A 27,219-nucleotide genomic window follows, 5' to 3' on the forward strand; every position below is an offset into this window, starting at 1 on the left:
CAGTGCATTTTAAGAGCTGTCAGGTTGGTATACTTCTATAGGCCCTTCTATAGGCCTTGTTTACCCACAACTCTTCTAAGTTTTATTTAAATCATAGTAAGCATTACCATCCCATATTAAAAGAACATGTTCTGAGCAGTTCCACAGTTATGTTTACTACAATCTCTAATGGGATCTCTGACTCACTGATTATTATTAGTCCCAACCCCCTGCATGTACTAGAGTCATAAACCAGTTCCCATGCAGCGCAAACATGATTTTTAGGAGCTGCACATGGGACACGAGGATTTTGAACTGATTCTGGTACAGTCCCTGGGCTGGAACCAACAATCAACTGATTGTTATTTCCAGCCCCACACTATGCACCATTCTTGAACTAGCTCCAGCGTGGTTCAAACATGGAGCTGCAAGCCAGGCAGTGTCTTGAACCGCCCTGATGTAGTGTCCTGGGACTTGGGTATACAATCAGCTGACTGGGGACCACAAGTTGCTTGTATTATCTCCATGGATAATACGAGCAACTTGAGTGGTCAGACAATGGCAGAAAATGTACTACTTAATATGATCTAGAGATATTCCTCCCATGAAGAGTCTTAAGTTATGATATGAACTCATTTAACAGGTGTTTTAGTGTCTGAAGACTTGAGCGCTTACATTTTAAGAGCAGTAAACACATCCTACATGTAAGGTGTGACAGGGTCCTATTACTATTTCTGTTTCCTTGTCCTCCATCTAGCTACTGTGTTTCCTAGTTCTTGTGAATACATTGCAAATTAAAACAAAAAACAAGGGGGGAAAGGAACTTTTTAAACAATGAAAGAGAATGTTGCCACCAAAAATCCAAGCCTGCCATCTTAATATTAACTTCAAAATTGGGTGTGTGCACGTATAGGCGAAATACGTATGAGAGAAGGAACTTTTGCAAAGCTGTTGAGTTGCATCGCCTGCCTTATGATGAGGTCTGTAATTAATGACAGCAGGGGAACATCTTATTTCACTTCCAGCCTTGGGACTCATCTCCTGCCATCCAATTGCCCAAGTCATTTTTGAACCGATAATTGAGCTTCAGTGCTAGAATAAGATTTTTCTCCCTTGCTAATGTTATGAGGATCAAGTGTAAAGGTTATTTCCGGGCTCCAGCTAAGTTAATCTATCAACCTACGCATTCTGCTTGCCAGACTCTGCATTAGGCAAACTGAACTGTTTAGAAATGAACCGAGCAAGTTGAAAACAGTTCAGACTCGCCTGCAAGGGTGAGAGAGAGAGAGAGAAAGGGGAAAAAAAGAAAAAAAAAACTTTCCAAGCATCAAGAGCTTTTCAGCCATATGTGTGTAAAAAACTTCTTCCCAAATCACGTGACATGAGGAAGAGGCTCAAATCCATTACGCAATAATGAAAATATGCCGTTGGCAAAGTTAAGCCAAAACCTGAAGTGCTGCAGGAAGCTGGGAATACAAGGAAAAAGAATCAAACTTAAAAAAAATTGGAGAACTTTAAATTTCAGGCTCTCTCAGAAGGAAGCTGTTTGCAACAATAACTGGGATTCTGGCTACAGTGTGTGACAGTGATTTGCAGTGGAACATCTGCTTAAGATTCAGTAGGTTTTCCAGTGCATGTCAAGATCTTACTGAAGAGATTAGTCCTGGTGAGTAGAATTTCCTTTTTTTCTCCCCCCCCCTCCTTAGCCTTAACTTTGAAAAACGTACCAAATAAGGTCTAAATTTTTGTGCACTCAGATTTCTGGGACATGCAAAGGAATCCTTAATAGCAAGAGACTCAAAAGAAATAATCCAGTGGGGAAGTGCTCATCACAGACTTTTGTTTGGAGCAGTCAACTGCTTCAGTTTCAGCTGCAACCTTTTCCTCTGTTTTGCCACTGGTGGCTTGTATAACAACATTTTGTACACAAAACTAGTCAAAGATTGCCACAGGTACCAGCTGTTGCCTTAACAGCACACACAATGATGTAATTCCAATTACAAAAAAAACCTTATTTTTCAGTGTGTAAGGTTGACAGCATTTTGCTTACTGGGCAATGGGCCAAATTCATTCCTGGTGTAACTCCAGTGATCTTTACATCTATACAGTACTAAAAATTAAATGCATCTATTTTAAAACATCTGCATTGTTACTAAACAATGCACTTTGTTTAAAACCAAATAATTGATTAGCTTTTTGCAGACAAACCTTGCCTTGCCATTTTTATTAGTGTGATACTATAATACAATTAGCAGTGGAAAAGATTATGATCAAAGAAAAATCAGTCGCTTCAAGAATACCGGAACTGTAATTATTCTGTAGGGCTCCAAAGGTGGGAGGTTGTAGTTTTATTTAATCGATGTGTACAGGAAACATCAGGGTGAAATGAAAAATCAAATCTTTTCACTCAGAAAACTGCTACAGGAAGCATCTGAAGGCATGAAGAAGGAAAATATCATCAGTTTAGGGAGTGCAAGAATTGATCCAGGCAGTCAATATTCAAGCAATAGAGAATATTCTTCCTCCCCCCTCTCATACACACAAAACCAGATTGTTTTTGTGGACTTCCTTGGTGGAAAATTACTATTGAGTCAGGTCATTCGTCACTGCCCAACCACCCTTATAGATGGATAAATACTGCTTGCAATTGTAGTCTGATTTTACATTTGCAAAGCAGTTGAGATGTAATAAGGAAAGTATACTACACAAGAACAGAAAGGAACAGCTGTTCCTCTGTGCCTGGTATTAAGTGCCATGGCCAAAACCTTTCCTTGCCCAGATCCTGTTTTAATTTCCTTTCATTTATTTTAAATTATACATGGTATCTGATTTCCTAACTGTAAAATTGCTCAGAAAACTCAGTGTGAACAAGATCCTGGGCTGTTATAGTGGGAATCTTCTCTAGTAAGGGTATATGTAGAAACAAATGAGGACAAATAGATTTTCAGAGTAAATAAAGCAGAATACCTTGGGTGGCTGGGTTGGATACAGGGGTGCGGGGGGCGGGTTATACATGCAAACCATTCTAGAAGAGCATGGGTCTGTTCCCTTTTTAGCAGGTAGTCCACATGAGGTAGTTTGCAAGTTATCTATTACATTTACTAGAGGAACCTGTCTTTTAGCTCAGATAACTCCTAGCTCAACTAATGGTAATTTATGATTTTAACCCTGAAAATTCAGGGTTCAAATTCTATGGAATGTCCTACGAACAGAAATGTATTGATTTCCTGGGAAAAGAGAGACCGCTGGAGAAAAAGAAGCTCCTCTTCCAGTTCCTCTGGAAAGAAACAGCTCCATCTGAGTTTGAAGCTCCTCTTCCAGCTAGCTTCTCCCTCTCCATTGGACCCCCTGCTCCAATGTCTTGAGGACTCATGGGCTCACAAGGAATCCTCATGAAAGGAAGGGGGTCACCAAAAGTGGACCAGTAGGTGGGAGCCACATTTTTATTTCACTGTTTCATCGTGTATAATCAACAGAAATACTAGAACCAGCCCAGAAAACAGGGGCATTCCCACTTTTAGGGCCACATGGTCTCCCCTACTTGGAAAGAAGGCTTGTTACATATTTTTATAGCAGGAGCTATGATAAAGTGGGCACGACTACACAAGACGCTAACTGCACAATAGCATAGCATTGCACAGTAGTGTGCTGGGCAAAACCTGTACTAATATGCTACTGCTCAGTAGTAGGCTACTGTGCAGTAAGCATCACTAAAAAGCCAGTGGCGGTCCTACTGCGCAGTAGCGCAAGTTATTGCATATTGATTTAGTACTTGGTTAACCAACCAAGTGCAAAACTTAATGTGCAGTAACTATGGCGCATTAATGACCATATAGACACACTGATTAAGAAGAAAAAAAATGAAACAATCCTTTAGGACTTGATCTCTGCATAGAACATGATTACAAATATGCAGTGCTCTGCATATCTGCTGTATAACGGTGCTCCAGAACCTAACTGTTACAGGCTGTGTGAAAGAACTTTGTACAAAGGATTCTCCCTGAGAGTATGGGTTTTTCATTATTCCGGAAATTCTCCTGCATCATCCCTGAAAGGTCTGGGAACTGTAATGCCATCAAGGAGAAAACAACCTCCTGTCCAGATCGGCCTCTTCCTAGAAATGCACAGAGGACCTGTACTTCCACTGCAGCCCTTACTGCCTAGTGGACCATCCGTTTCCTTGCTTCTTAGCTCAGGATTGACCCAAGTGCTTCTAAGTCTGTGGAGAGGAAGTCCTGACTCCACTCCTCCACACCCCACCCCAGCCTGCACGTGGATCCAACCCTATGCAAAGAGGGCTTCTGGGTTCAAAAAGGTTGGGGAGATTTTGCCACAGATCCTTCAATGCAAATGCACAAACTGAACTTGGATACGAATCATCTGTAACCATTACTGGATAAGTAGGCCAAAAAGCATCCTTGCTAATTAAACCTATAAAGCTATCCGCTTGTGAAATAAATTGGTGGATGGATGGTTTATTAGTGGAAGTGTTAAAAGAAAAAAATATTTTCCGCCTTAATAAAATCTTGCGAACTATTTCTATGCTGAAGCTGAGAGAGAAGCAGGACCTCTGTACAGAGTTATAAAGCCAAGTTTTAACAACAGCTCTAACACCAACCCATCCTGTAGCTTTGGGCAGTCAAGGCAGCAATGTAGAGGTGTCTTCACTAGGGTTGCCAACTTTGCATGCCAATCTGGGCATGCAAGGCTGGTGCCAGACCTGATCCCAGCATGCAGTGTCCAGCTGAGGCTGCAGGGGCCCAATCTGGGCAAGTGTATTTGGATGGTGGCAGCATGAGGCCCAACCCTGGTGTGCAGGACCTGATCCAGCCCGTGGATTAACCACATGCCACTCATCAGGCCTGCAGGGACAAAAGACTGAGCACCACTGCTGTAAGATTTTGAGAACAAGACTTGGTGGGGTGCGTCCCTAAAAGTATTAAATAGTTATACAGAAACTGAGAACAGCCATGTTCCTAATTGGGGCAGATCTGGGGGAAGAGGGCGATGCACTGGTGCACTTGCACACCCCCCCCCCCCCGATTCCTGTGCCACCCCAAGTTTAAAACCAACAGTCTGACAGAGGCAGCAGCATTTCTATTCAGGCAGCAGAGAGTGTGTCAACTGACATTATGGCTCATTAAAATCCGTATGATTCCTTCGAACCTTTTCATTGCACAAGTGTTAGGAACCCTCTCTTCTTTTTAATGGTCTTGACATTAAAGACTATTTAATGGTCTTGACCGTCTCTACTTTTAAATGGTCTTAGGTTTCCTTGTACCTGAAGGTCCCCCACCAGATCATCCCCCGTAGCCAGCACCAAGTCCAGCAAGGTGTTCGCCCTAGTGGGATCGTATACCTCCTGCATTAGGTGGAGGTCCTAGATGTAGGTTACGAACCTACGTAAGTGGTTAGTCCTGGCTGACTGATCCTCCCAGCAGATGTCAGGGTAGTTTAGATCACACAACAACCATATCTCTTGACCGTACAGCCTCTGACAGCTGCCCAGAGAATTCCAGGTCTAACTTACCCTCCTGGTGTGGCAGTCTATAGTAGAAGCTATAGTAGTAGCCAAGGTGGGGGTTTAAACCTTTCCCCAGGCTTACTCAGGCCTGCCGGGACCTCACCATGCTCCCCCTCAGCTCAGCTTCCCTGTGGAAGGGAAAGGAGGGCTGCTCTAATGCCCCAGGGCTTCTGGTCTGAGCTGCTGCAGACACATGCCTGTGTTTCTGGAATGAAAAGGGAATGTCTATCCAGCTGCAAAATGGTTCAGTCTCTGCAGGTTAGACTAACCTGCAAAGATTTAATCAGTTCAGGCTTGGGGTTCTGAATGTCTGTCCCTAGCCCAGAAGAAGGCTTGATCACCAGTTTTAAACACAACACACATGCCTCCAAAAAGCAAATTAGAAACAGATTACATATATCTCTCTAAACTATAAGCAATGGTCCCAGGGGTGAAGGTCAGGAAGAAAGTTTAGCGTACAGCAAGTATTCTGTCGAGAGTCTGTGCTTCAGTGAAATGTCAGGTTTTGTTGAACTGTTGTCCAACACAAATATCTATTTTGTAAAAATGCCCAGCACAGGAACGATGTTTTATGGATATTAACTAATTATTGTAAATTCATCAGGGCACTGGACTGTATTCGTTCTGTAACAAACAGAAATACTATATTTTCTCACACAGAACTTGCACTCTTCCCCCACCAGAACCAGCTGGAGAAAACTGGAGTGAGCATTATATGCGAGGAAAAGAGTTTGGAAATTTGGGGGTAGAGCAGAGCAGTGGCAGTATTAACTGTGCAGGTCTGGAAACCACAGCAGTTAATAGTGTCACCACTCCTTTCCCTCCCTGCTCCTCACCACAAATTTCCAGATACCTGGGGTAACCCCTCCTTCCCAACCTTGTGCCAGATCAGGTTGGTCTGTGGTCACAGTGCAGGGTTGGGCCCTACTCACAGCCCTGGATCCAGCATAAAGTGAACTGGCTTCAGAACCAGTGGATAGGGTTGGACCTGGAATACAGCTGGAGCTAGCATGTCAGACTGGGCCCCAGCGTGCAGCTCCCAGCTCTCGCACACACCCTCCAGCCCCCATCCCTCAATCCCAAACTCTGGCGCATAGCTCCCAGCCTCCAGCTTTGAAAACCCCAGACCTCTGCTACTTACCATACTTCATGGTAAGATTCTTTTTCATCTTGGGACCTTGCAAACATAGGGGGTGAGTTATATTTGAGGGGGGGTATATGTGAAAAATATGGTAATATGATATCTATGATGAAGTACTCGAGCTTTAAATAAATTTATCTTTCATGGAAAAATGAGGAAGGCTTTCCTTATGCTGCAGAGTCAAAGGGAAGTATCTAAGATAGATTGAAATAAACTAACGCAAGTGCTGAAAGTAGTCCAACTCATAGCTGCATGGCACTCAGATGCATGCAATTCATACTGAGATCCACACTGCCAGTTTCTGAGCTAGTTCATCTGAAGCTAGTGGAGATTAAGATTGCCAACTCTGACTGAAGCTATCTGGGAGATTTTTTTTCCTCCCAACATACATAATGTCATTAACAGGGGTGCATTGATAGAGATTTTTTGGGCTGATACTGATGGCCAATATTTAACGAGTCATATCAGCCAGTACTGATCCAATTGCTGATAGGCAAGTGGGCAGCTTGGAAAGTAGCATCCAGCTGGGAAGTCTGTTGTGGAGGTACAGATTGAGGCCCCTGAAGTGAGGGAGGGAGTGGGAGTGGGTCTGGGGCCAGGGCAGGCGCTGCACAGCCAGGGCGGGTGTACAGAACGAAGCTGCGAGTGGCTTATCCAGGGGACACGAGTGGCTTATCCAGGGGACATGGTGGGGGGAGGTGGCTCCCACCACTACACACACCCTGGGAGGGCATGGTGGGGTGTGCCTCAGGATCTGTGTGCATGGCGAGGGTAGGCTGCCACTGTGGGCTGGGGATGGGGGTGGTGCTGGACTCTTCCTGGTGGGGTGCTGGCCTGGGCTGTGCTCAGGGTGGGTGGCAGCACTTGTATGGGGGCTACTAGCTAAAATTCACCATAGCCCTCCTCCCAGTGCTGCTGCTGCCCACCCCAAGCACAGCTCTGGCCCAGACCCCTGCCAGGAATTACTCAGCACAGCCTTGACTCCTGTCCACAGCAACAGCCTGCCCTTGCCCCGCATGCAGATCCGGGGGCACACCCCACACCATGACCTCCTAGGATGCGTGCAACGGTGGGAACCACCACCCCCTCCCCACACCCTATGGACAAGCCGCTCTGTCCTACACCTCACCCTAGCTGTGCAGCGCCTGCCCCTGCCCCAGCCCCACTCCCTCCCTCACCACCGGGACCTCAATGTGTGTACCCCCCCACACCCCTTCCCTCACAACAGGCTTAACAGCCGGACCCAGTTGCTTTCTATGCTGCCGGGCTGCACTCCTGGCTGCCTGTGTTGCAGCTGAGCGCATGCATGGTGCATTTATTGACAACATTATCAGCCACATCAGCCAAAAAAAGCTGATTGCCAATACTGTCAATTTTCCTTATATCAGTGCTGATCCGATATGGAACTGATGTATTGGTGCACCTCTTGTCATTAATTGTATTGTTCAACCCATTCACAATATCAATCTCCCAGATTGCTGTCAGTAGTTGCTGGGAAATGGATGCTGATTCCGGTAGACTCCCGGGCAATCTGGGACTCCTGCACTGCCCCCACCTGGTCCTGCCTGTCAAGATCAGGCATCGTACCACCCTGAATGCCCAATCTAGTGTGCAGGGACACACTATCCAGCCCAAGTGTCCCCCACAGTTCTGGAAATTTAAGTCATGAAAGTTGCACCAGTACTCCCTCACTACCAAATTTTTGGACCCATAGGGAGCCTTGTGGACCACATGACAAGGGTGAGCACACTGTATTATAGCAATAATTTCCACAGGCTAAAGTGGATATTTATCAATTTTAAAATGTGCATCCTCAGAGTACACTTTTGCTTTATTCTTGACAGAATAAGGGTTTCTGTTTTCTCTAGTTACCTTCTCTTCATCACTCAGTACTTTACATATCTCTGTAAGTTCCCTCTTGTTCATCCCTTCTCCAAAGAAGTCTCATTCTTTTCAGCTTATCCTCATAAGGAAATTTATCCTTGCCACTAATTATTAATGCTGTCTGCTTTTGCCCTTTATTTTTGTTATTCCCTGTTTGAGATACTTAATCATAACTGCACCCAGAATTGCTAGCTAAGGCCACAGCAGATATATTATATTACCGATATAATATCTTCCATCATATTGTCCATCCTATTCCTTAGGCATTTTAAGATTTTTCCATCTGTTTTGACTGTTGCTTATGAGGAAAAGTCTTTACTCAGCTGTCCATGGTGATACCTGTTCTGTAGTTTTAGTCATTAATCTGACGCCTTTCACCAGCAACAAAATAACTTAAATATGCATAAAGCATAGGAGAACATAGGAATAAGATGATCAAAATGGCTTAGAAGGCAAGATTAGCACTGGTTTTTGTCTCTCACTCCTCTGCGTGTTCTTAATTATACAGACTGCAGAACTAAGAGTCTCTCAATTCAACAGATTTCTTCAGTGGGCTTGAATTCAACAATTCTCCAGTGGGTTTGAAATTGAAAGTTACTTGGTACTCGCCTCTCTCAGCACGTAATATTTGTTCCCTCCCCTTCGGGATCTAAGATTGTGAAGGGGGAGGCATGTTAAGAGAGATGCTTTTCACAATACTTTCAGTCCAGATAATGGTTAATAATCATCTCATTTTTTAGTGCATGGGCTAAATAGAGAATACTCTGAAATTCAGGCAAAGCCTTGTTAAGTCTTTCTATTAATTTCAGTATGTATCTAGCCCCAGGACACTGCTTGTTACTGTTGTCTAGAACTGCATTGTAACAAATCAGTTCACACCACTGCATTTAATTTCCTAGTTTGCATCTGTGCTCAGTTAACTACTCTGGATTTTCATGACAGCTTTGTACTCAGGCAGTGCTGGAGAACTGTATGATGGCTTGTTAGATTGCTTCTATTAGGCTACTGTCACTTTTATTAGTGTAGAAGTAGCAGCGGTTCCCAACCTGTGGTACGGGTACCACCAGTTGTACCCAGACCACCTGTCAATGGCACACATTAACAGATTTATTATAATTACTTTGTAAGACAAAAAATTGCTGGTGATACCTGAGGTTGTATTATTTTAAATTGGTGGTGCACAATCTGACAGAGTTTGGGAACTGCTGAAGTAGAGTATTTGATATTTAAAAAAATCAAAGTGGGTGGATGATTCTTTCATTTAATATAGAAGAAGCTCTATAATTAGGGAAGATGTTGCATTCTCATGTATGTCTTTGTCCACTGATTAAGCATTTTAAATATCTTAACCTGCCAGACAAGGAATATTAAAATGATAAGCCAAGATCCTGGTTTTCTGTGTTAAAAAAATTCCAAAGTTGTCTAATAAAAAATCCCAAATTCACAGATTTAAATCCCCCAAATCTCTGTTTTTTCACAATTAAAATAAAACACCACTACATATATATCAGCAACATTATATATGTATATGTTGAACACAGTGTTTTGTTGATATATTTATGTAACGCTTCCGCTGAGCACCTGTCAGCAGCAACAAGGGCCAAGTTCAGTTTTGGGGTACTAAATATATTTCACCTTGGCTCGAGCCCCCACCCAGACTACCTGGGAAACACTAAATGAACCACTAGGGTGTCCACTAAAACCAATAACCCTTCCCTCGTAAGCAGTGTAAGCACAAAATCCAAATTTATTATACAAATAAAGAAAAAACAAAAGTAAACACTAACTATAATTTTAAAACACTATTATTAACTACAAAACAAGGTCTATAAGTGGCACCCTCTTGGGGAGGCTTCCCCCATACCCAGGCAGTCTGGGACATGGGACTCCCCAAAGGGTAGTTTTGGGGGGCAGCACACCTTTACCTGCCCTTCAGCAATGGGCTGGAGAGGGGGGCCATCTCCGGGGAGTCCTATGAGCTGCTCCTTGAGTTCGCTGCTCCGCAGGGAGCTACTCGAGAGTGTAGGTTCTTCTGCGCTGCAAGGGGCCCCTTGTTGCTCCCTGCTAAGCTGTAGCACTGATCTCCTCTTCCATATGATGGTTTTGAGGGGTTAACTGCTGCTTTCATCAGCATATCACACCCCAAAGTTTCTAGTCTTAGTCCCAGATCTGCTGGGGTGGGAAATTGCAAGAGAACTCAAAGACAAGCCAGCCAAACAGAAGAAGAGCCTGAGCAGGAACCAGTGCTTGGTCAGGACAAAGGGCTGCAAAAGCAACAACATGTGCCAGGCCCCAACTGTGCCAGGCCCCAAGCCAGGCCCAAACATGCAGCAAACATACAGTGGGGCCCAGCAACACAACTAGGCTGAGACATAACCAATGTAAAAAACAAAAGAAGGGAGACTCAGGCCCGCCCTGCACCAGGGCCTGAATATACAACAAAAGAGCGCCAAGCCTCTTTAGCTGCAGCCTGGACATTTAGTCTCAGCTACGCTGTTATGTTGAGACCTAACAGCTATGAAACAACAAAAAAGGGCTAAGCCTATCTTGGCTTGGGCTTGAACTACGTTTAGCACCCAACCACACCGCTTGGTTGGGGCATAAACTACAAAAGGGACAAAACCCTGGACTATCTCGCTGGGCCTGGGCTGGTCAGCGAAAGCAGCCAGACCTATACTGCACTGAGGCCTGGATAAATAACAAGAAGTGCCAGGTCTCACCCTGGCCCAAATCTGCCAGCCAAATATGTGGCTAGGGTTCAGCCACACAACTAGGCTGACATGCAGTAGCTGTGAAACAGCAAAAAGGGCCCGGGCCTATGGCTGCAGCCTGGACATCCAGTCTCAGCTGTACCGCAGTGCTGAGACGCTACAATTCCCAATACAGGGAGCCAGGACCCCATTCTTGGTCAGCTTGCACTAGGGATAATACACTCCTGGTATCACCCCACTCAAGGCCAAAACTGCCAGCAAGACACGCAGCTGGGGTTCAGCAACACAGCCATGCTGAACCCAAAAGAAGTTGCAACAGCAGTTATAACATGCCAGGCTCTCAGCTCTGGGCCAGAGGGCGCCAGCAAAACTGCCAGGCTCCAACCTTGACTAGTTTGTTGTAGGGATTGACACACCTCCCTTTCCCCTCTCCCCCCATCAATCCCACTCAAAACCCAGAAAAAAAAAAAACAAAAGGGGGAAGAAGAGGGAGAGAACAGGGGTCTCAAGCCCTCAAACAGATTTTCTCTCTCTGTACCTGACACTTTCCCTTCACATATCTTCAGTTTGCTTCTCCAGTGAAGTGGGGGAGACCCCCTGCATGGGGAGCAGGTTTTCTGACTCCTAATTCAGCTCTCCACATCTCAGCAACCCTAGGAGAAAGAGACCCACCCCAGGTGGCCTGAACCTTAAATAACTTTTATGACATCATCACAGGGTCCCAATCAAGAAACACCATCATTTGAACACTGGTAATGCAGACCAATCAATTCAAAGGTGGTCAGTGTTCCTGGATCTGGCCGCAGTCACTAAATTGGCTTTCTAGGTTTTTTTAAGGCAGGCAGGGGGGTGGCCAACCTGCAGCTCCTCAGAAGTTAATATACATCTCCTTTAATCTTTGCATAAACACACGTTGATCAGCTTGTGCAAAGATTCAAGGAGACTCATATTAACTTCTGAAGATCTGCACATGGCTCCAAAGCCGCAGGTTGGCCGCCCCTGTTTTAAGGAGTCTTAAGATAATGGTCTGGACAAAATGAAGGGGGAGGGAAGTGGTCCTCTTCCAGTCCCAAAACTCTCCCACAATATACAACAGCCAGAAGCACACACTTTACCACACACAACCCCCAGTGTGTGTGGGTGGTACATTTACAATTTTAAAGGAGTTTGAAAGCCTACCAGTGGCTCAATCATTATAATAAAATACATTTTCAATACCTATATATTTTGGTGTTTGATTTTGTTTTTTTAATCATAGAAAATCAGAGATCCCCCTGGCCCCTTCTCCTCCCTCCTGTTTTGTGGCATTGAGCAGATCTGGTAAGTCAATGCCCTGTCCATGCCCATGCCATTGCTTCTCACTCCCAACCCACCATACCCCCTCCTCCCACAGTACCCCATCCCTCCCCCACCAGCGCTGCTGGTGCCCCTCACTCCAGATCTATTGATGCAGGTAAGAGGCTAATGTATTCATATCCTAGACAATGCATTTTCTATTTCTGGGATAGATTCGTAGAGGGTGGACAGGGCCAAGTCATCTGTGTAGGTGTACTTTTTATCTGTCCTGGGTGGAAGGTCAAATACATAGATGTTCATAAGAGTGGGTGCTAGCACTGATCCTTGTGGTACCTCATTATGCAGACACTTGTATCTCTTTCTATCTCCTCCACTGGTGGAGAGGATGAAGGATCTGCATGAGGACCAATATGTAAGTGTGGTGATTGCTGACCACCTCCTCACATGTACAGCTTACCCATGCACCCATGATGAGGACCTGGCAAGCATCAATGATAAAGTAGTTGTGTGGCTCCACCATATTAATGATGTGTAGAAGGGGAAATGAAGTATGCAAGAGAAGAAGAAACAACATTCCCAAATACTGGAGATGCACTCACATAATTGCATGACCCAAACCAGGCAAAAAAGTAGACAACCCTGACAGCTACATACCAGTATCTTTGCTATCAGTTGTCTACAAACCACTGGAAAAACTGATCCTAAATAGGATAACTGACATCATTGTTCCACATTTCCCACCAGAATAGGCAGGGTTCCACAAAAGTAGATGAACCACTGACCAGGTAGTAAGGCTTGCTCAAGACATTGAAGATGCTTTTCAAAGGAGGGAAAAAGCAAGTATTGTGCTGATGGATCTAACAGCTGCTTGTGATACCATCTGGCTGAAAGGACTAGAGTACATACTACTCAAGATGATCCCAGATAGGAGAATGGTGGCCTTTATCACTAATATTACCAGTGATAAATCCCATCATTCTCCTATCTGGAGAATGACCCCAGATAGGAGAATGGTGGCTTCTAGTTTTCTTTTTAAAAATAGGCTGGTAAAGTATTCTGACTATACTAGTATTCTCTTTCAGCTTGTGGTTTGCCATATAAACAGAAAGGATTTATTCTATTTTTAGAAAAAAAGAAAAAGTCAGCCTCTTGGCTCCAGAGACTCTGTAGTGCTCTCTAGTTCTGCTGCAAACACTCGTGATCATTCTGCAACGCCCTGCTCTATGACCGCATGATGGGCAGTCAAAAACAACCAGCTTCAGCATAAACAGGTGTTCTTATCTAGAGGACTAGTTCAGGAACCTCTTCAGTGTTTAATTATTCAGAAACTGAGATAGAGGTTGGGGTAGGGAGGGGGAGTAATTAACTATTTACTTTATAACATATGAAGAATAATGTTCATTTTTTGGAATGTTACTGGTGTTAGCTCATCTCAAATCTCTTAAGTGAAAAGGCAGTGCCTTGCCAGCCAGCAGCATACCCCAAGCATAATGATAAGCACTAAGATATTGGTAGCAGCTTGTGTTATTTCAGGGCCAAGGGTGAAGCTGAAGATATGGGACTTAATTTTATACCTAACAACCAGTGCATGAGCAGAGATGAAGGGCAGTCTGATGATTAGGCTGGGATTTGAAAGACCTGACTTCAAGTTTGCTCTACCACTGTCTTCTTGTGTGACCTTGGAAAACCTATATACAGACTCAGATCCTCAACAGTGTTTGGGCATCACTGACACCCTTAAAATTATTACTTAGCTGCCACCTATTGTAGATGTTTATAGGGTTAGGTAGGAATTTAGATATCAACACTGTAAGTAGCACTTCACTCCGTAAGTAGTATTATTATATAAGTAGTAAGGGAATCAGAATCCAGAACCCTTCCTAACCAAAATATTTTAAGAAATAATAGTAAAAATTGCTATTTATTATACTTCAACTCAGTTGTTTTTATTACACAGTAACTCCTGCAACCAGGGCCATTCATATTAGCTAGTGGGATTCCAAGGACTAACAAAGAGTTAACTTGACCTCAATACAGAAGTCAGGGACAACAAAATATAGAAAAACAGGGTTTGGATTTTAATCAGATATACACGTTTCCAGAGAGATTTGAACTAGAACTCTTAAAACAACATGGGGGCGTGACAATAAGTGAGACAACTTGGTGTAAGCTTAGGAAGGCAGGGATGAAACTATAAGGAAGGTAAGGCTGGATGGGAGGATCCTAGGGTGGGGGCGGGAATGAAGAGGCAGAGAATAAAGTACTGAAGAATGTCACTGATCTCCTGCCAGCACTGACAGCTGCAAGATGACAGCTGCAGCTTACATGCAGAGTGAAAGACTGTATAACCTAATAACATGCATCAGAGTGCACTCTGCTTGCCATAGACTGGAACTGATGGAAACCTAAGGAAAGAGAAGGCTGGACAGACATCTCTGCTTAGCCAGAGGAAGTGAGATCTCAGTCTACTTTTCAGTGAGAAGAGGTTGAATTTTTGACCACACTAACAAGGACTGCTGAGACCACAAGAACCTATGCTCAGGAGTTACTTCTTTAGAGTCCTGATTGAGGAAGATATTTATGGGAGACCAGTACTACAGATTTAGACTTTAGTAATCTACAGCACCTCTTTGCCCTCATTCCACCACTACACTACATTTCAGTTTGTATTGGAGGTGAAAACAGTGGAATACAAAAGAGGGAGAGGGGAAAGGGGAAACAAGGGTCTGAAGAAACAGATAATGAATGGCACTATCTGTGTTCTTTCCTGCCTACCCTCAGCTCTCCTTCCTTCATGCCTGGGAATCAGATATAAATCCCCAGTTAGGGATGATTTTGCAGCAGATAAGGCACAGCACTGCAAGACAGAAGTCATGAGAGAAGAGAGAGTTAAGCCTCAGACATTCTTATTATGGGAAGTAAAGGGTAGGAGGACTGTCAATATTTAGGATCCATTTCAATCTGGATCGGTTTCATCACCTGATTCACTTCACTCTTCTCTAATTAGCCTTGATTTCTGTAGCAGCACTTGCCACACTGACTGTCAGATGGCTGGGATCCTTCTGCATGCATGCTGGTCTGCCATATGTCAATAAACCTCTGTGTTTCCTCATAACAGAATGCACCATGATCTCTGTGGTTCTTCTCATCTGGACCATGCCCTGTGTAGCTAATCACATTCTCAGTGGCTTTGTTAAAGGAGAATTTCAGGAAGGTCCCAAACAGCTCCTGTGCAGCATGCCAGGGCCACAGGGACCTCCAGGCATCCCTGGAGCACCAGGGTCTCCAGGAACAGTTGGGCGAATGGGATTCCCAGGAAAAGATGGAAAGGATGGGAAAGATGGGGAGAAAGGAGAGACAGGAGATGAAGGTAAGAGGAAGTTATTTCTTAGAGCAACATTAAATCTTTCTGTTATCCTCATGGAGGCCCTCATGTAAAGGTTCAGAGCTCAGAGGACCATCTGAACTTGAAAGTTCCAGTCCATCTTTCTAGCTCTGTCCCACACCCAGCAGCCCGCAACATGTGGCTCAGATATGATTCAGATGCAGTACTCAGAGAATAGGTGGTCTAAGGGCCTCTGTCTAAAGCAGCTGAAACTTGTCAAACTAATGGATGGGAGGTTTTTCTTCTTTTTTTTTTTTAAATCTTATATGCAGGGAGTCTGATTCTGTAGGCTCTTCTTGAATTAAATGGAGGATCAGATCAAACAGTGATCTGAATGTTTTGACTGTTGATCTAACTGTATTCAACAGCTGGTAAATTTATTGGTCTTGATAAAAGAATCACAGACGGCAGTTCTTACATGCCTGCCCATAAGGTCTGAGGTGAGGTTTTCTACTGTCAGCATTCCCCAGAGTGTTTTACTGGTTTTGGCAGAACGCCTAGTACAGACACAGCCCTGATGTCCATTCTGCCATCTCGAAAGGAAGTGACACAAAAAAGAATGTTAGTGTTTGACTTTCCCAAGCCAGCGAGCTCCTTCTCTGAGCAACTGAATCTGCATGAGCTGCTTCACATTAGTTTTGGCACACTGCTTTTTTAAATGCTGTAGTAACCCCCCAAAGCATTGAAAAAACATGGGCCTAGTTCTTATATCAAGACCCCTTCATGCTATGTGGGTAGTATGAGGTGTCCTTGAATTATGAGGAAGTTGCATCGACTTCGAAGCCCTTTTACACTGCTTGAGTGATGTAAAAAGGCTTTAGGTTTTTTCCACATGAGAAAATCACCTTTTTTTTTTAGACCAACCAGTCCTGCACCCACACTCTTACTGCTTGTAGATGAAACCTAACTGCAAACTATAGAAGCTTAGTCCAGAGAGACAGAGGTCATCCTCCTTTGGGATGGTCATCTTAGTAGTATGGGGCCATCCAGGTAGTATAGCCATTTTCAAAGGGAAAATGGCCATACTACTAGAGTTTGGCTTTCTTTTACCACTTATTAGAAAAACATACATGGGCAATAACTGACAAACAGCAAAAGCTCCCTCTCTACCATTTTACCTCCAATTCATTCATATGCACGAGCACCTAACATGGTTTGGCTTAGATTTCTTCCTGATCAAATTAATCTAAACTGAAATGCATCCACATGCACCATTATTTTTCTCACCCCCTTATTTTTTCCAGCTTGACTATGCAGCTTTAAAAATTCACATCCTCATACACCTGTCTCATTTAAGCAAATCTTTAGTGCAAATGAGTAGCAGACTGATTATTTCTGAAAAGAGTCACAGCTATCTTGCTGGAGTACACTAGCATTACTTAAGCATAACACTGTTGCTAATAATACAGTTCAGCACTAAGTCACTGCATGTATCTCCCTAGTTAGGAAGTAGGGACGCCATACATAACAATGGGGTTTCAGTGACTTATCTGAAAGCTGCTCCAGTGAGCTATGAAATAAGGATTTACCTCTATTTTATGTAAAGTAGCATTGACATCAAATGCTCCTATCCATTGGGATGGAGTACTGATTGGCAGTTGCAGCAGAGATGCAACCACCAGATTGCTTTGAAGACTGAACTTTTCCCAGTCATGGAGCTGATCCCCTCCCACTGTGAATCAGGCATGTAAACTAGACAGCGTGAGGGAAAACTACATTATCACTATAAATGGATAAACAGGGGAAAGGGTCCCCTTCCAGTGGTAGGAATTTGAACTCATTTTAAAATGGGAACAAGAAAGGCTTTACGGGCAGCATCACCTACCTAATATAGCTTCATACTAGCTGCTGCCTCAGTTTTCCCTGTGTTTCAAGGCAATTTATCTTTTCACCTTCAGCACCCCATTTAAGCACTTGCTTGTACTCACGAAAGTAGCTGGCTTATCTCCTCAGCCCAGGAGGGACTCACTACCGTATCCAAAATTTCTGTGGAGGGCACAGATTTATTCTTCAACATAAAACTTAAAATAACAAAAAGAGCCCCTTTATAATGTGGTACAATATCAAAAGGCTAAGCCTGGTTCAGGACCCTCTGTTGACATCCACACCCTACTGGCAGCTCTCTCATGAATTAACTGATTAGTTAAGTACGTGCATTCAAATAATCTGGGAGACTTTTCCTAGGTTTGTTCTCCTGGTAAGAGAGAGCCCCATGAGCCCCATGCATAGACATTTGAATACTGAGGCCCTGATGAGCGGAGAACGTGCAATGCCTATACTGTGCAGCTGGTCGGGCAGGGAGGGTGCGGGGCTGTACATGCTCTGCAGGCTCCCTTAGTCTGCCTAGAATATAACAGCAGTGTATAGGGCAGCCCGGATTGGCTGACCCCAGATTGCCCATAGTCAGCCTGTTTCCCTGCGGCACAATGTGGGGATTGTAAAAGGGACATGTTCTTGCTCCCTGCGGAGCAGCAGAGTCCAGTGAGTGACACAGTCTTCTGATGGAGGGTTGGAGAATGCTCTCCCAGAAAAAACTCTCCTAGGAGTGATTTATCTCTGGTTGTTCCCAGGTTATTCTTCTCCTGGAGCAGTCATTTTTACTCTAGGAGAAAAAACCTGAATATCTGTACATTCATGGTTTCTTCTGGGAAAGCAGCAACTCTCCCAGGAGAAACTGAATATTTGTATGAGGCTGTGTCTATTAACTGAATATACAATATAGATTAATCACTGGTACTCAGGGCTCTTGGCCATTGAAGGGGCAGGACACTTTTTTACAGGAATCTTTCGTTATAAGGTACATTATAACATTTGTGTTAGAAAAACTAACATGATTGATCAGCCATGGCAGCCATCCAGCCCCAGGTAAAATGTCATCAGAGCTGCCTCTATATTGTAGTTATTGCTATTTTCTTCCCATATGTTAATTTATTGCTGCAATGATAACAATCTCCTCCTGTCTTTCACTGAAAATTCACAGGAGGCAATTTGTCTTCCAGGATCACAAGGCCGAACAGGAAACCCAGGTAAACCAGGAGCTAAGGGCAAAGCAGGAGCCATCGGCAAAGCAGGTCTGCGAGGTCCAAAGGGTCTAAAGGGAAATCCTGGGAAAAATGGAGCCCAAGGAAACAAAGGACCCAAAGGGAACAAGGGTGATACTGGAATGCCAGGTCCTTGCAGCTGTGGTGCTAAAAAGGCCAAATCTGCCTTTTCTGTCGCAGTCACAAAAAGCTACCCAAGAGAGAGGCTACCCATCAAATTTGACAGGATCCTCATGAATGAAGGAGGGCATTATAATGCTTCCAGTGGGAAATTTATATGCGGCATTCCTGGTATTTACTACTTTACTTATGACATCACTTTGGCCAATAAACACTTGGCCATTGGGTTGGTTCACAATGGACAGTACCGAATAAAGACCTTTGATGCCAACACTGGTAATCATGATGTTGCCTCTGGTTCAACCATTCTCTCCCTGAAGCAGGAGGATGAAGTGTGGCTGCAGATCTTCTACTCAGAACAAAACGGGCTCTTTTATGATCCATACTGGACAGACAGCTTATTCACTGGCTTTCTGATATACCCTGACCAGGATTATCTCAATGAAATATAGGAAAAGACTGTAAAAAAAAGTAGAAAATGAGTTTTGAGAGCTGATACCAGTGAAGAATGGCCTCTATGTGTGCATGTGTTAGATCACTGTAGGACTTGGCATTCTCAGAGCTGTTAGGCTGTATTAGCTTTTTGGATGTCTGCTCTCCCACATTATCAAACATTGCACCCCATAATATAGAATCCATGGGAAGAATGTTACTTTAGCCTTCTTCTGGTTTTTAAGTTCCTTGGAATTGTCAGCTACATTTTCTACTGCCAAGCAAATATGCTGTAGCTATCAATCCTGCAACCTTAACACCATGACAGAATCCTGTTTTTGTTTTTTAATAAAACCAAATATATACATTGAGAGCCAAAAATTAATCTCCTGCAGCCTGCTCTCAGGAATCTATTAGAGACTTTGTCTATTCCCCTTCCTAAAAGGAATCTTCAGTAATGCAAAGTTCAGGTTAAATAACCACTTCAACATCAGGAAATTCCCAGCCAAGATGCTGACAGACAGCTACAATTCTCAAGCTCTTAAGAGCACTGTTACAGAGCAAAGCAATGTGACCAAACTAGGAACCAGTACAAAGTAAAGATATCCTCCTGTTTCCTTGGTAGTCAATTGTAAAACTTCCTGTTAAATGCAAACTTCTCTCAAGTTCCAGTTAATGGGTATTGATATACTCAGTACCTAGTAGAATGGGTCCAGGATGCATAAACTTGGGCCTTGGAGAGTTGCCAAACCTGAAGCCCTAAGTCTGGTTGCACCCAAACTCTAGTAAAGCTGGGATCTGAATCTAAACCTCATGGTTACCTTTGACAAACACGAAGTGAGACTCCAATCCAAATCTGCATCTGAACTTTGAACTATGCTTGCATCCTTCAGACCGAACATAAACCTTTACTCCAGGAACAACTTTTATTAATTTCTCTCCCTGGCTTTTGTTGGTTGGGTACGTATGGTACTGCTGAGGCTCTGTTCTAAGGCTTCAACAACTACTCACTTATCCAGGATGTAAATGGTGTCACCAAATACTACATGATCACGTTTATTTTCACTTTACTGTGTTAAATATTAGTGATGTTCCAGAATCACGCACCTTTCTTTCTCCACTAGGTGAGGAAAAAGACAATAGTTACTTGTAACAGATTCTTTTTTTAGCATTGCTCCTTCACTTATAAGCATTTTGTCTGGTGATAAGAGCACAAAGTTCTGGCTCTGTTATGGTAACAGTACTGTAGTTGAGATGAAAGCTCCCCTGATATAAAACTGCTACAGTCTGACTGTTAGCTCCAGGAATTTGTAACCTCCATCTTATTATTATGAAATGCTTATAACACAGATCTCAGTCTGGCAGCCAGATAAGAGAAGCTTCTCTTTTTCAATAAATTATGGGCCATATTCTTCCCCTGATATGTGCACCTTTGGCTCTCACAGTCACAGTTCTGTGATCGTCTTTATTCTATTGCTCTAAATGAAAATTCATATGAAGTTTCAGCCCCTTTAAGCCTCACATTTATACATTGAGGGGAAAGACCACAAGAGCAATATGGGATTTTTTAAATTGTACTTTTACAAATCCAAATATGCGCATGATTTTTGTTAACTATAACTGTGCTGCTTTTCATTAAAATCGAGCTGCTGTTTTTAAAATAAGTAAAAAAATAAATAAAGCTGAATTAAAACATTTCTGAAGTGGGCTGGTACTGTAATAATGAAAACTAGAAAATACCTCTAAACTTAATGAGACCAAAACCAGACAGACTCACTGACCATGGGCATTGTACTCTTGTAAAGTGAGTAGAAAGACATGGGCTGCTTCTCTTACAGGCTTCTGCTGGGCACCGCTAGGTTAATTTGTGTGAAGAGGTGGGATCCCTGACTGACGTAATGGTGCCAGCATAAATCTGTGCTAGAGATACAGCTACATCAATGAAACCGTGAGTGTTTTACCAGTAGCTTGCTTTGCTTTGCCTGTTGGGATGATTTATCTATAGCAGGACAAAATGGAGCTTTGCTGGTATAGCTACACTATCCATATTATGAACATTTTGCTGATGTGTACAATTGTTTTTCTACTACTAAAGCTCCTAGTGTGAACATAGGCAGGGAAGGTGGGGAATACCAGTTCTCCAGCATGCTCCCCTCCTTTCTTGGGATCACACAGAAACCCCTGCGTGAATGTGTGTGATTGTGGTAGGTGAGGAGGGAGCAGCCGTTGCTCCTGCACCCCTGTCAATCATTCAGATCTGCTTTCTGCCTCCCTAGGGATCTTTCCTGGAAGAAAGTCTGATCTGGTTCACGTTGGCATTCACTGTAAACCTCCAGACCGCTCCCTGGGGATGGCTGTTAATATTCATTCCCAAACTCTCTTTCAGCGCCTTTGCAATGTTCTCTGCTCTGTACTCAAGAGGGCACTCTTCTCTCGCACACAGAGATCTTCCCCTTCAGCACAAAGGAGAATCAGCTGGTTTCACACATCTCTAGAGTTAGAACTTCTATTAGCTTAAGATGGAAAAGCATATAGCTTTTAAGATCTCTGGCACGTATTGCTTGCATGTTATGAACCATGATCTCGGAAACCATGCCCTGCCATTCATTTAAACTACTTAACTAAATGCTAAGCCATGCAGTAAAACTAAGATTTAGAAAAATCTTTTGCTATAGGGACTAAAAGCTTTTGTTGTAAAAACAAAACAAAACAGGTTATTTAGTAAAGGTTGTCACACCATCTGCATTAACTCCCGGTAGCTAGGGTTACCTTTAATTTAGATGGAAGAACAACACTGAATGTACTCTATGCAGACTGACATGTTTTCACTAGTTGTCTTTTTTCTTCTTTAAAGATGCAGTGAGAAATAATGAGTGTTGTAGGTGAAACTTAGTATGTGAGTTGTTATACTGGCAGATTTTTAGAGCCAGGTCAGTGGATGACATCTTGTGCGTGTCAAAAGAACAGACCGTTTCATTTTGACAAGTCTATTTGGGAAGTGTGGTGTTTCCTTTCCTGAACTGTATGAAGCACAGAGAGCGACTGGGTGGGAGACACGCACATTCAGTGACCATTTCCGAAAGAAACATACATGCTAATGAACCATACCAGAACCACCCACTCTTAGAGTTTCAAAGAGTTAACCCAGAACATTAGATGCATTTTTAAGTTTCTTTCCCATCCATCCCCACTGTGCTGTCCAAGAAAACACTCAGACAAGGGGTCTGACAGGTTTGCTTTATTCCAGGTCTAAGTTGGAACTGATCCACATTGTATATGAGGAACCTCTGCACTCACCAGCTGCCTCTCGTGAGAAACTCTTAAAGATGTCATGCTCCACACTTCCCAGGCACATTAGTCCTTGCGGTAGGAATCGCTGTGCATCCTACCACAGTTACAACCATATAGGAAAGAGCTGGCAAGTGGCTTAAGTGACCTTACTCAGGCCACTTCAACTTGCCACCTCACTTCTACTGAATTTTGGTTCTGTCCAACAACCCAGGGCGTGAAGAAAAGTTGAGTATAGTAGTATCAGACTTAATTGTTCTGGTTCAAACCGGTTTATGCACTGTCTGTCCCAGACCACAGAGACTCTTGATTGCAGCTTAGCACTTCTATTGGAATGCAGCATGGAGGGTAAGAAAACAGAGATGGGTATAAAGCAGGGAGCAGGGCTGGGAAGCGGATAACCCTGATGGCTTCCCTAAGTTCTGACCCTGCAACGTGATGAGCACCCTCAACTGGTGCTGATATGAGTGGGAGCTGATGTTGCTTAGCACTTGATAGGACTTTGCCCTAGCCTACACATCTATCCCCATTCCCACTGCGTAGTCCAGATCCTGACCCCAATATTCAGCCTATCTCCCACACCCCCTCCCTTTCCCCACAAAAGGACTTTAATATTTACTTTATAGATTTTTATTTATGCATTTATCCACTTAAAAATGAAAGAAACATATATGAAAAAATGATTACTGCTTACATGGAGCAGTACTATTAGCAAAGCATTTAATGTATAGTGGCTATCTTGAATGTGCTGTAACAGCTGGAAATAAAGAAAAAGAGTCAGAACAGCCCAGTCAGCTACCTCCCTACAGACCACCCCATCCGGACCATCTCTGCTTGGAAGCACAAGGGATTTTCACTGCTGATAAAGTGGTTGTTGGATGAGCTTGCTCTTTCACTCTTAAAACCTCTCTTTCTACAGAGTGCTCAGTTACACCAGACCTGCACCACTAAGAGTGATGCTTTATATATTATTTACCATTCCTGGTTCAGTATTACTCTTTGTTAGTGCACCTTCAATCAATACATTTTACAGCTGTCATCTTAGCACAGGCAATACAGTATAGTTTAAAAAGCCTAGCTTAGGCCTGGTCTACACTATGAAGTTTTATTGTCAGTGTGCTCATGTATAAATTTGGTGCAAACCAGGAAAACACAGCCTGTTTGTAGCCAAGTAATACCACTCCCTGGAAGGCACAATACAGCCATTGACTCAAAGCCAGTGTAGTCACTGGATTACAAGTCTCAGCACTAATAACAGTTCTCCAGCCACAATCCTACAATACCCATTCCCACAATAGTAACAACTTCAATCACAGTGTTGAAGAGATCTATCCATGTGGTTACAGTGACTAGAAAAAGCCTCCTCTCCTATTTTGGAAATGCTTATGGCCCTGCTTGTTCTTCTCTACAAGCAGATGGATGTGGCTTCATGTTGAGGAAGAGTGTCACCTGCATCCTATGTGTCTGTTTGGAACAGGAAAGAAATCCTGGATGTGTTTGACCTGTGGGGAGAGAAGGCTGTGGGAGAATCGCAGGAACAGGAATATGAGGACATTGCAAGAGGAGGCAAACCAAGGGCTATAAAAGGCAAAAGAAGCAAAGTGGGGCCTGCTAAATGGCAAGGGTAGAGAACAAAATCTTGAGCTAGTGCAGGGACTTTCCCTTTTCCAAAGAGCTACACTTTATACAAGATGGTGTCTTCACCTGTACCCAGCTCTTACTATGAGCACCTTGGGTAAACTATTGGAAGTGAACCTGAAGAGCACCACAAAGAATAGGAGAAGGAGAACATCACTGATAATGACACCCCCGCCCCAATCCGCCAGTGGAAGATTAGTAGGGACCTATCAAAATCACAAGTTTGTGGATGTTGCAGAAATCATGAAATTTGGCATTGCCTGCAGAAGTAGGCAATGTCTGCAAAATCCACAAAACTTACTGAAAATAAAATGTTTCTCCCCAGAGGGAGCCAACAATCCTCACAGTGGTGCAGCCTGACTTTTCAACTCACTGGGAAGGAAGGACAGCCCGCATAAAGGAGAGCCCAAAATAGCTGCCACTCCAACCCCTCGCCACTGACTGGTTGAGAGGGCTACCTGTTGTGTGGCCCTGCCCCTCTCCACCAATCAGTGGCAAGGGGCGGGGACGTATGATGGACAACCCTCACAACCAATCAGAGGTGAAGGACGGGACTCCCAGTGGAGAACATGATCAGCCCATGAAAATGGCAACTAGACTTGCAACCTCCCAAGTGCCAACCACCTCCTCAAGTTAGGTAGACCCAGTGCTGTAGCAATGAAGTTTGGTGCCCGGGGCAAAGCCCACAGCAGCAGCCTGCTGCACCCCCTCCCATGATTGCCCAGGAGAGCACAAAGCAGTGAGAGCTGCCCTTCCCCTGTCCCCGTGCCTCCCCAAATGAGCTGCTCGCGACTTTGTCCTGTGCCTTGCCCCAGCTGGGCAGGGCCTACTGGTGCCCTTTGCTTCAGCCCCTGTGGCGGTCGCCCCATTTGCCCCTCCCTTGCTACGACACTGTGTAGACCCCTAAAGCTTAGGTCTCTCAAAAGCAGAACTGGAACCATAATGAACCCTGGGAAAAGAGGAAGGGGGAAAGGGTTGAGTAAATATAACACTGTATTTTTTCCTACACATGTTTTTTTCTTCATGTTGGTGGGCTAATCCCCATCCCTTTAATTAATTCCCCATTTCATGTGGTCTGGAACAGAGGAGTTAACTTTTGAAATAGCCGTTTTATTTTATAGCCATCTACTGGTAATAAAAAAGATTAGAGACATTAAGAGTATTTTGAGATTGTAAAACCGTCACCATATCAGAAATTTCATTGTGAACAAAAAGACAAACAACAACCAGCCCACTGAACTGCATGCCTGGCCAAAGCAGAATAAAATTCACAAACACATAAACCACACCTTGCCAGCCACTGAAAGCACCTTTAGTCAAAGGTCCTGTATTTGAGAGAGCAACTTTTTATTTTTAGAGAGAACTTGGCAAACTAGTAGGCAGTGTCTTAAGCTAATCATGCTTATACATGGACAGGGATATAGAAAAGGTGCTGAGATCATATTTCTGACTCATGGGCCCAGCTTTTTCAGCTTATGATGCCAAGAGGTAAAGGCAACCTTTTTCCTTACAAAGTATTGTGCTGACCTGTAAGATAGATGTTCCTTTAATGCCCAGAGAGAAGTTCTACAAGATTTTCTAGAAGATGCTATTTGATCCTTTCTCTGAGACTTCTGAGAGTCACAGCTTTGTTTCTTCACCAGGAAACAGGGATTTTTGCTGGAAGTCCAGCCAGGAAGCAAACAGGCCAAGCCTGAGCTCCCTACAATATGTACACTTTCTGGGGCTTGGTCGCCTTCAGATGTTCTATATCAGCCATAACCGTTGCATGAAATAATTCTTCAACATTTACTGCACTGTTTCTGTACTCATAACCTAATGAAGAGACCTCTCCCCTTCCAGCAGCTTACTTAACTTTTATAGTAATGGACTCAAAGGAGACCTATGCAATTCAGCATGCTTACAGCTGCAGAGTAGCCCCAAAGCAAATGGTTCAGAAAGATGTCTGACCCTCTGCTTATTACTGTAACAGGGAACACTATCCCTGTTACCAAAAGACAGGTTAGTCCCTTTAAGACCAGAACTTTCCGGGCACAGCCTGCTGGCAGGGAAAGGATTAAAAGCTGAGTCTGGCCAGCTAGTCAGGTGACTGGAAGGGGCAGGCCAGAACTATAAAAACCCTGGGTTTGGTGGCAGTAGAGGGGCAGTGGCTGAAGGAGAAAGAAGTTGTGTGTTGTAGCTCCCCAGAGAGGGTTGGCTGCTGGTCTGACTGCTGTAAGGAGGGAACTGCTGCTGCTCCTCTGAGAAGTGGTGGCAGTGCCACTGGGAGGAGCATTACAGGCAGCGGGGAAGGAGAAGCACCAAGCCACAAAGAAAATGTAAGCTGGCATGGCTGCCTTCTTCAATTTCTACTTTTTTTGTTATGGTTAGAACTCAGTAATTCTCTCTCTCTCCACACACACACGCTTTGGTTGACTGATAAACTGATGGTTTGCGGAGGAGGCCTCATTAGCGCCTTAGGCACAGTCATAAATGGCCAAAGGTGGCCTGGTGCAGCAGGTGTGCAGTTGTATGCTTTTGGGCTGGGGCAGTGGTGGCTTGAGACCACTGCCTAGCTTTGAACTTGTGGCCCCCTGGATGTGGGGCCAGTGGATGTGCCTGTAGACCAGAGAGTCAGGGCTTCATATTAGGGGCAAAACGGAGGAGGGCCACAAGCCCCAAGATCAAGGAGCTAGAGCCTTGGAGTCAAACCCTACCTAGTGGGTTTAGACTGGGAGGCCTAGCTAGAGAAAGACAGGGGTCAAGGCCCGTGGTGCCTGAGAACCCCAACATAAAAATAC

At 44.0% G+C, this 27,219-nt stretch overlaps 1 protein-coding gene across 3 annotated transcripts; it reads left to right on the forward strand.

Annotated features, from left to right (window-relative positions):
- The first annotated feature begins 1,006 nt into the window (after positions 1-1,006).
- C1QTNF2 (C1q and tumor necrosis factor related protein 2) lies at positions 1,007-21,318 on the forward strand. Of its 3 annotated transcripts, none has more exons than XM_019534893.1 (3): positions 1,007-1,645; positions 15,654-15,905; positions 18,920-21,318. In XM_019534893.1, exons 2-3 carry the CDS (start codon positions 15,662-15,664, stop codon positions 19,531-19,533), a joined length of 858 nt encoding a protein of 285 aa, XP_019390438.1. In that variant the 5' UTR covers positions 1,007-1,645; positions 15,654-15,661; the 3' UTR covers positions 19,534-21,318. The 3 variants fall into 3 exon arrangements, with proteins under 3 accessions (XP_019390438.1, XP_019390440.1, XP_019390439.1); XM_019534895.1 differs by lacking the exon at positions 1,007-1,645 and adding an exon at positions 14,774-14,987; XM_019534894.1 differs by lacking the exon at positions 1,007-1,645 and adding an exon at positions 14,994-15,210.
- The last annotated feature ends 5,901 nt before the right edge of the window (positions 21,319-27,219 follow it).

The sequence above is a fragment of the Crocodylus porosus genome, unplaced genomic scaffold (genome assembly GCF_001723895.1).
Source record: "Crocodylus porosus isolate Cpor-Errol unplaced genomic scaffold, CroPor_comp1, whole genome shotgun sequence".
NCBI lineage: Eukaryota > Metazoa > Chordata > Crocodylia > Crocodylidae > Crocodylus > Crocodylus porosus.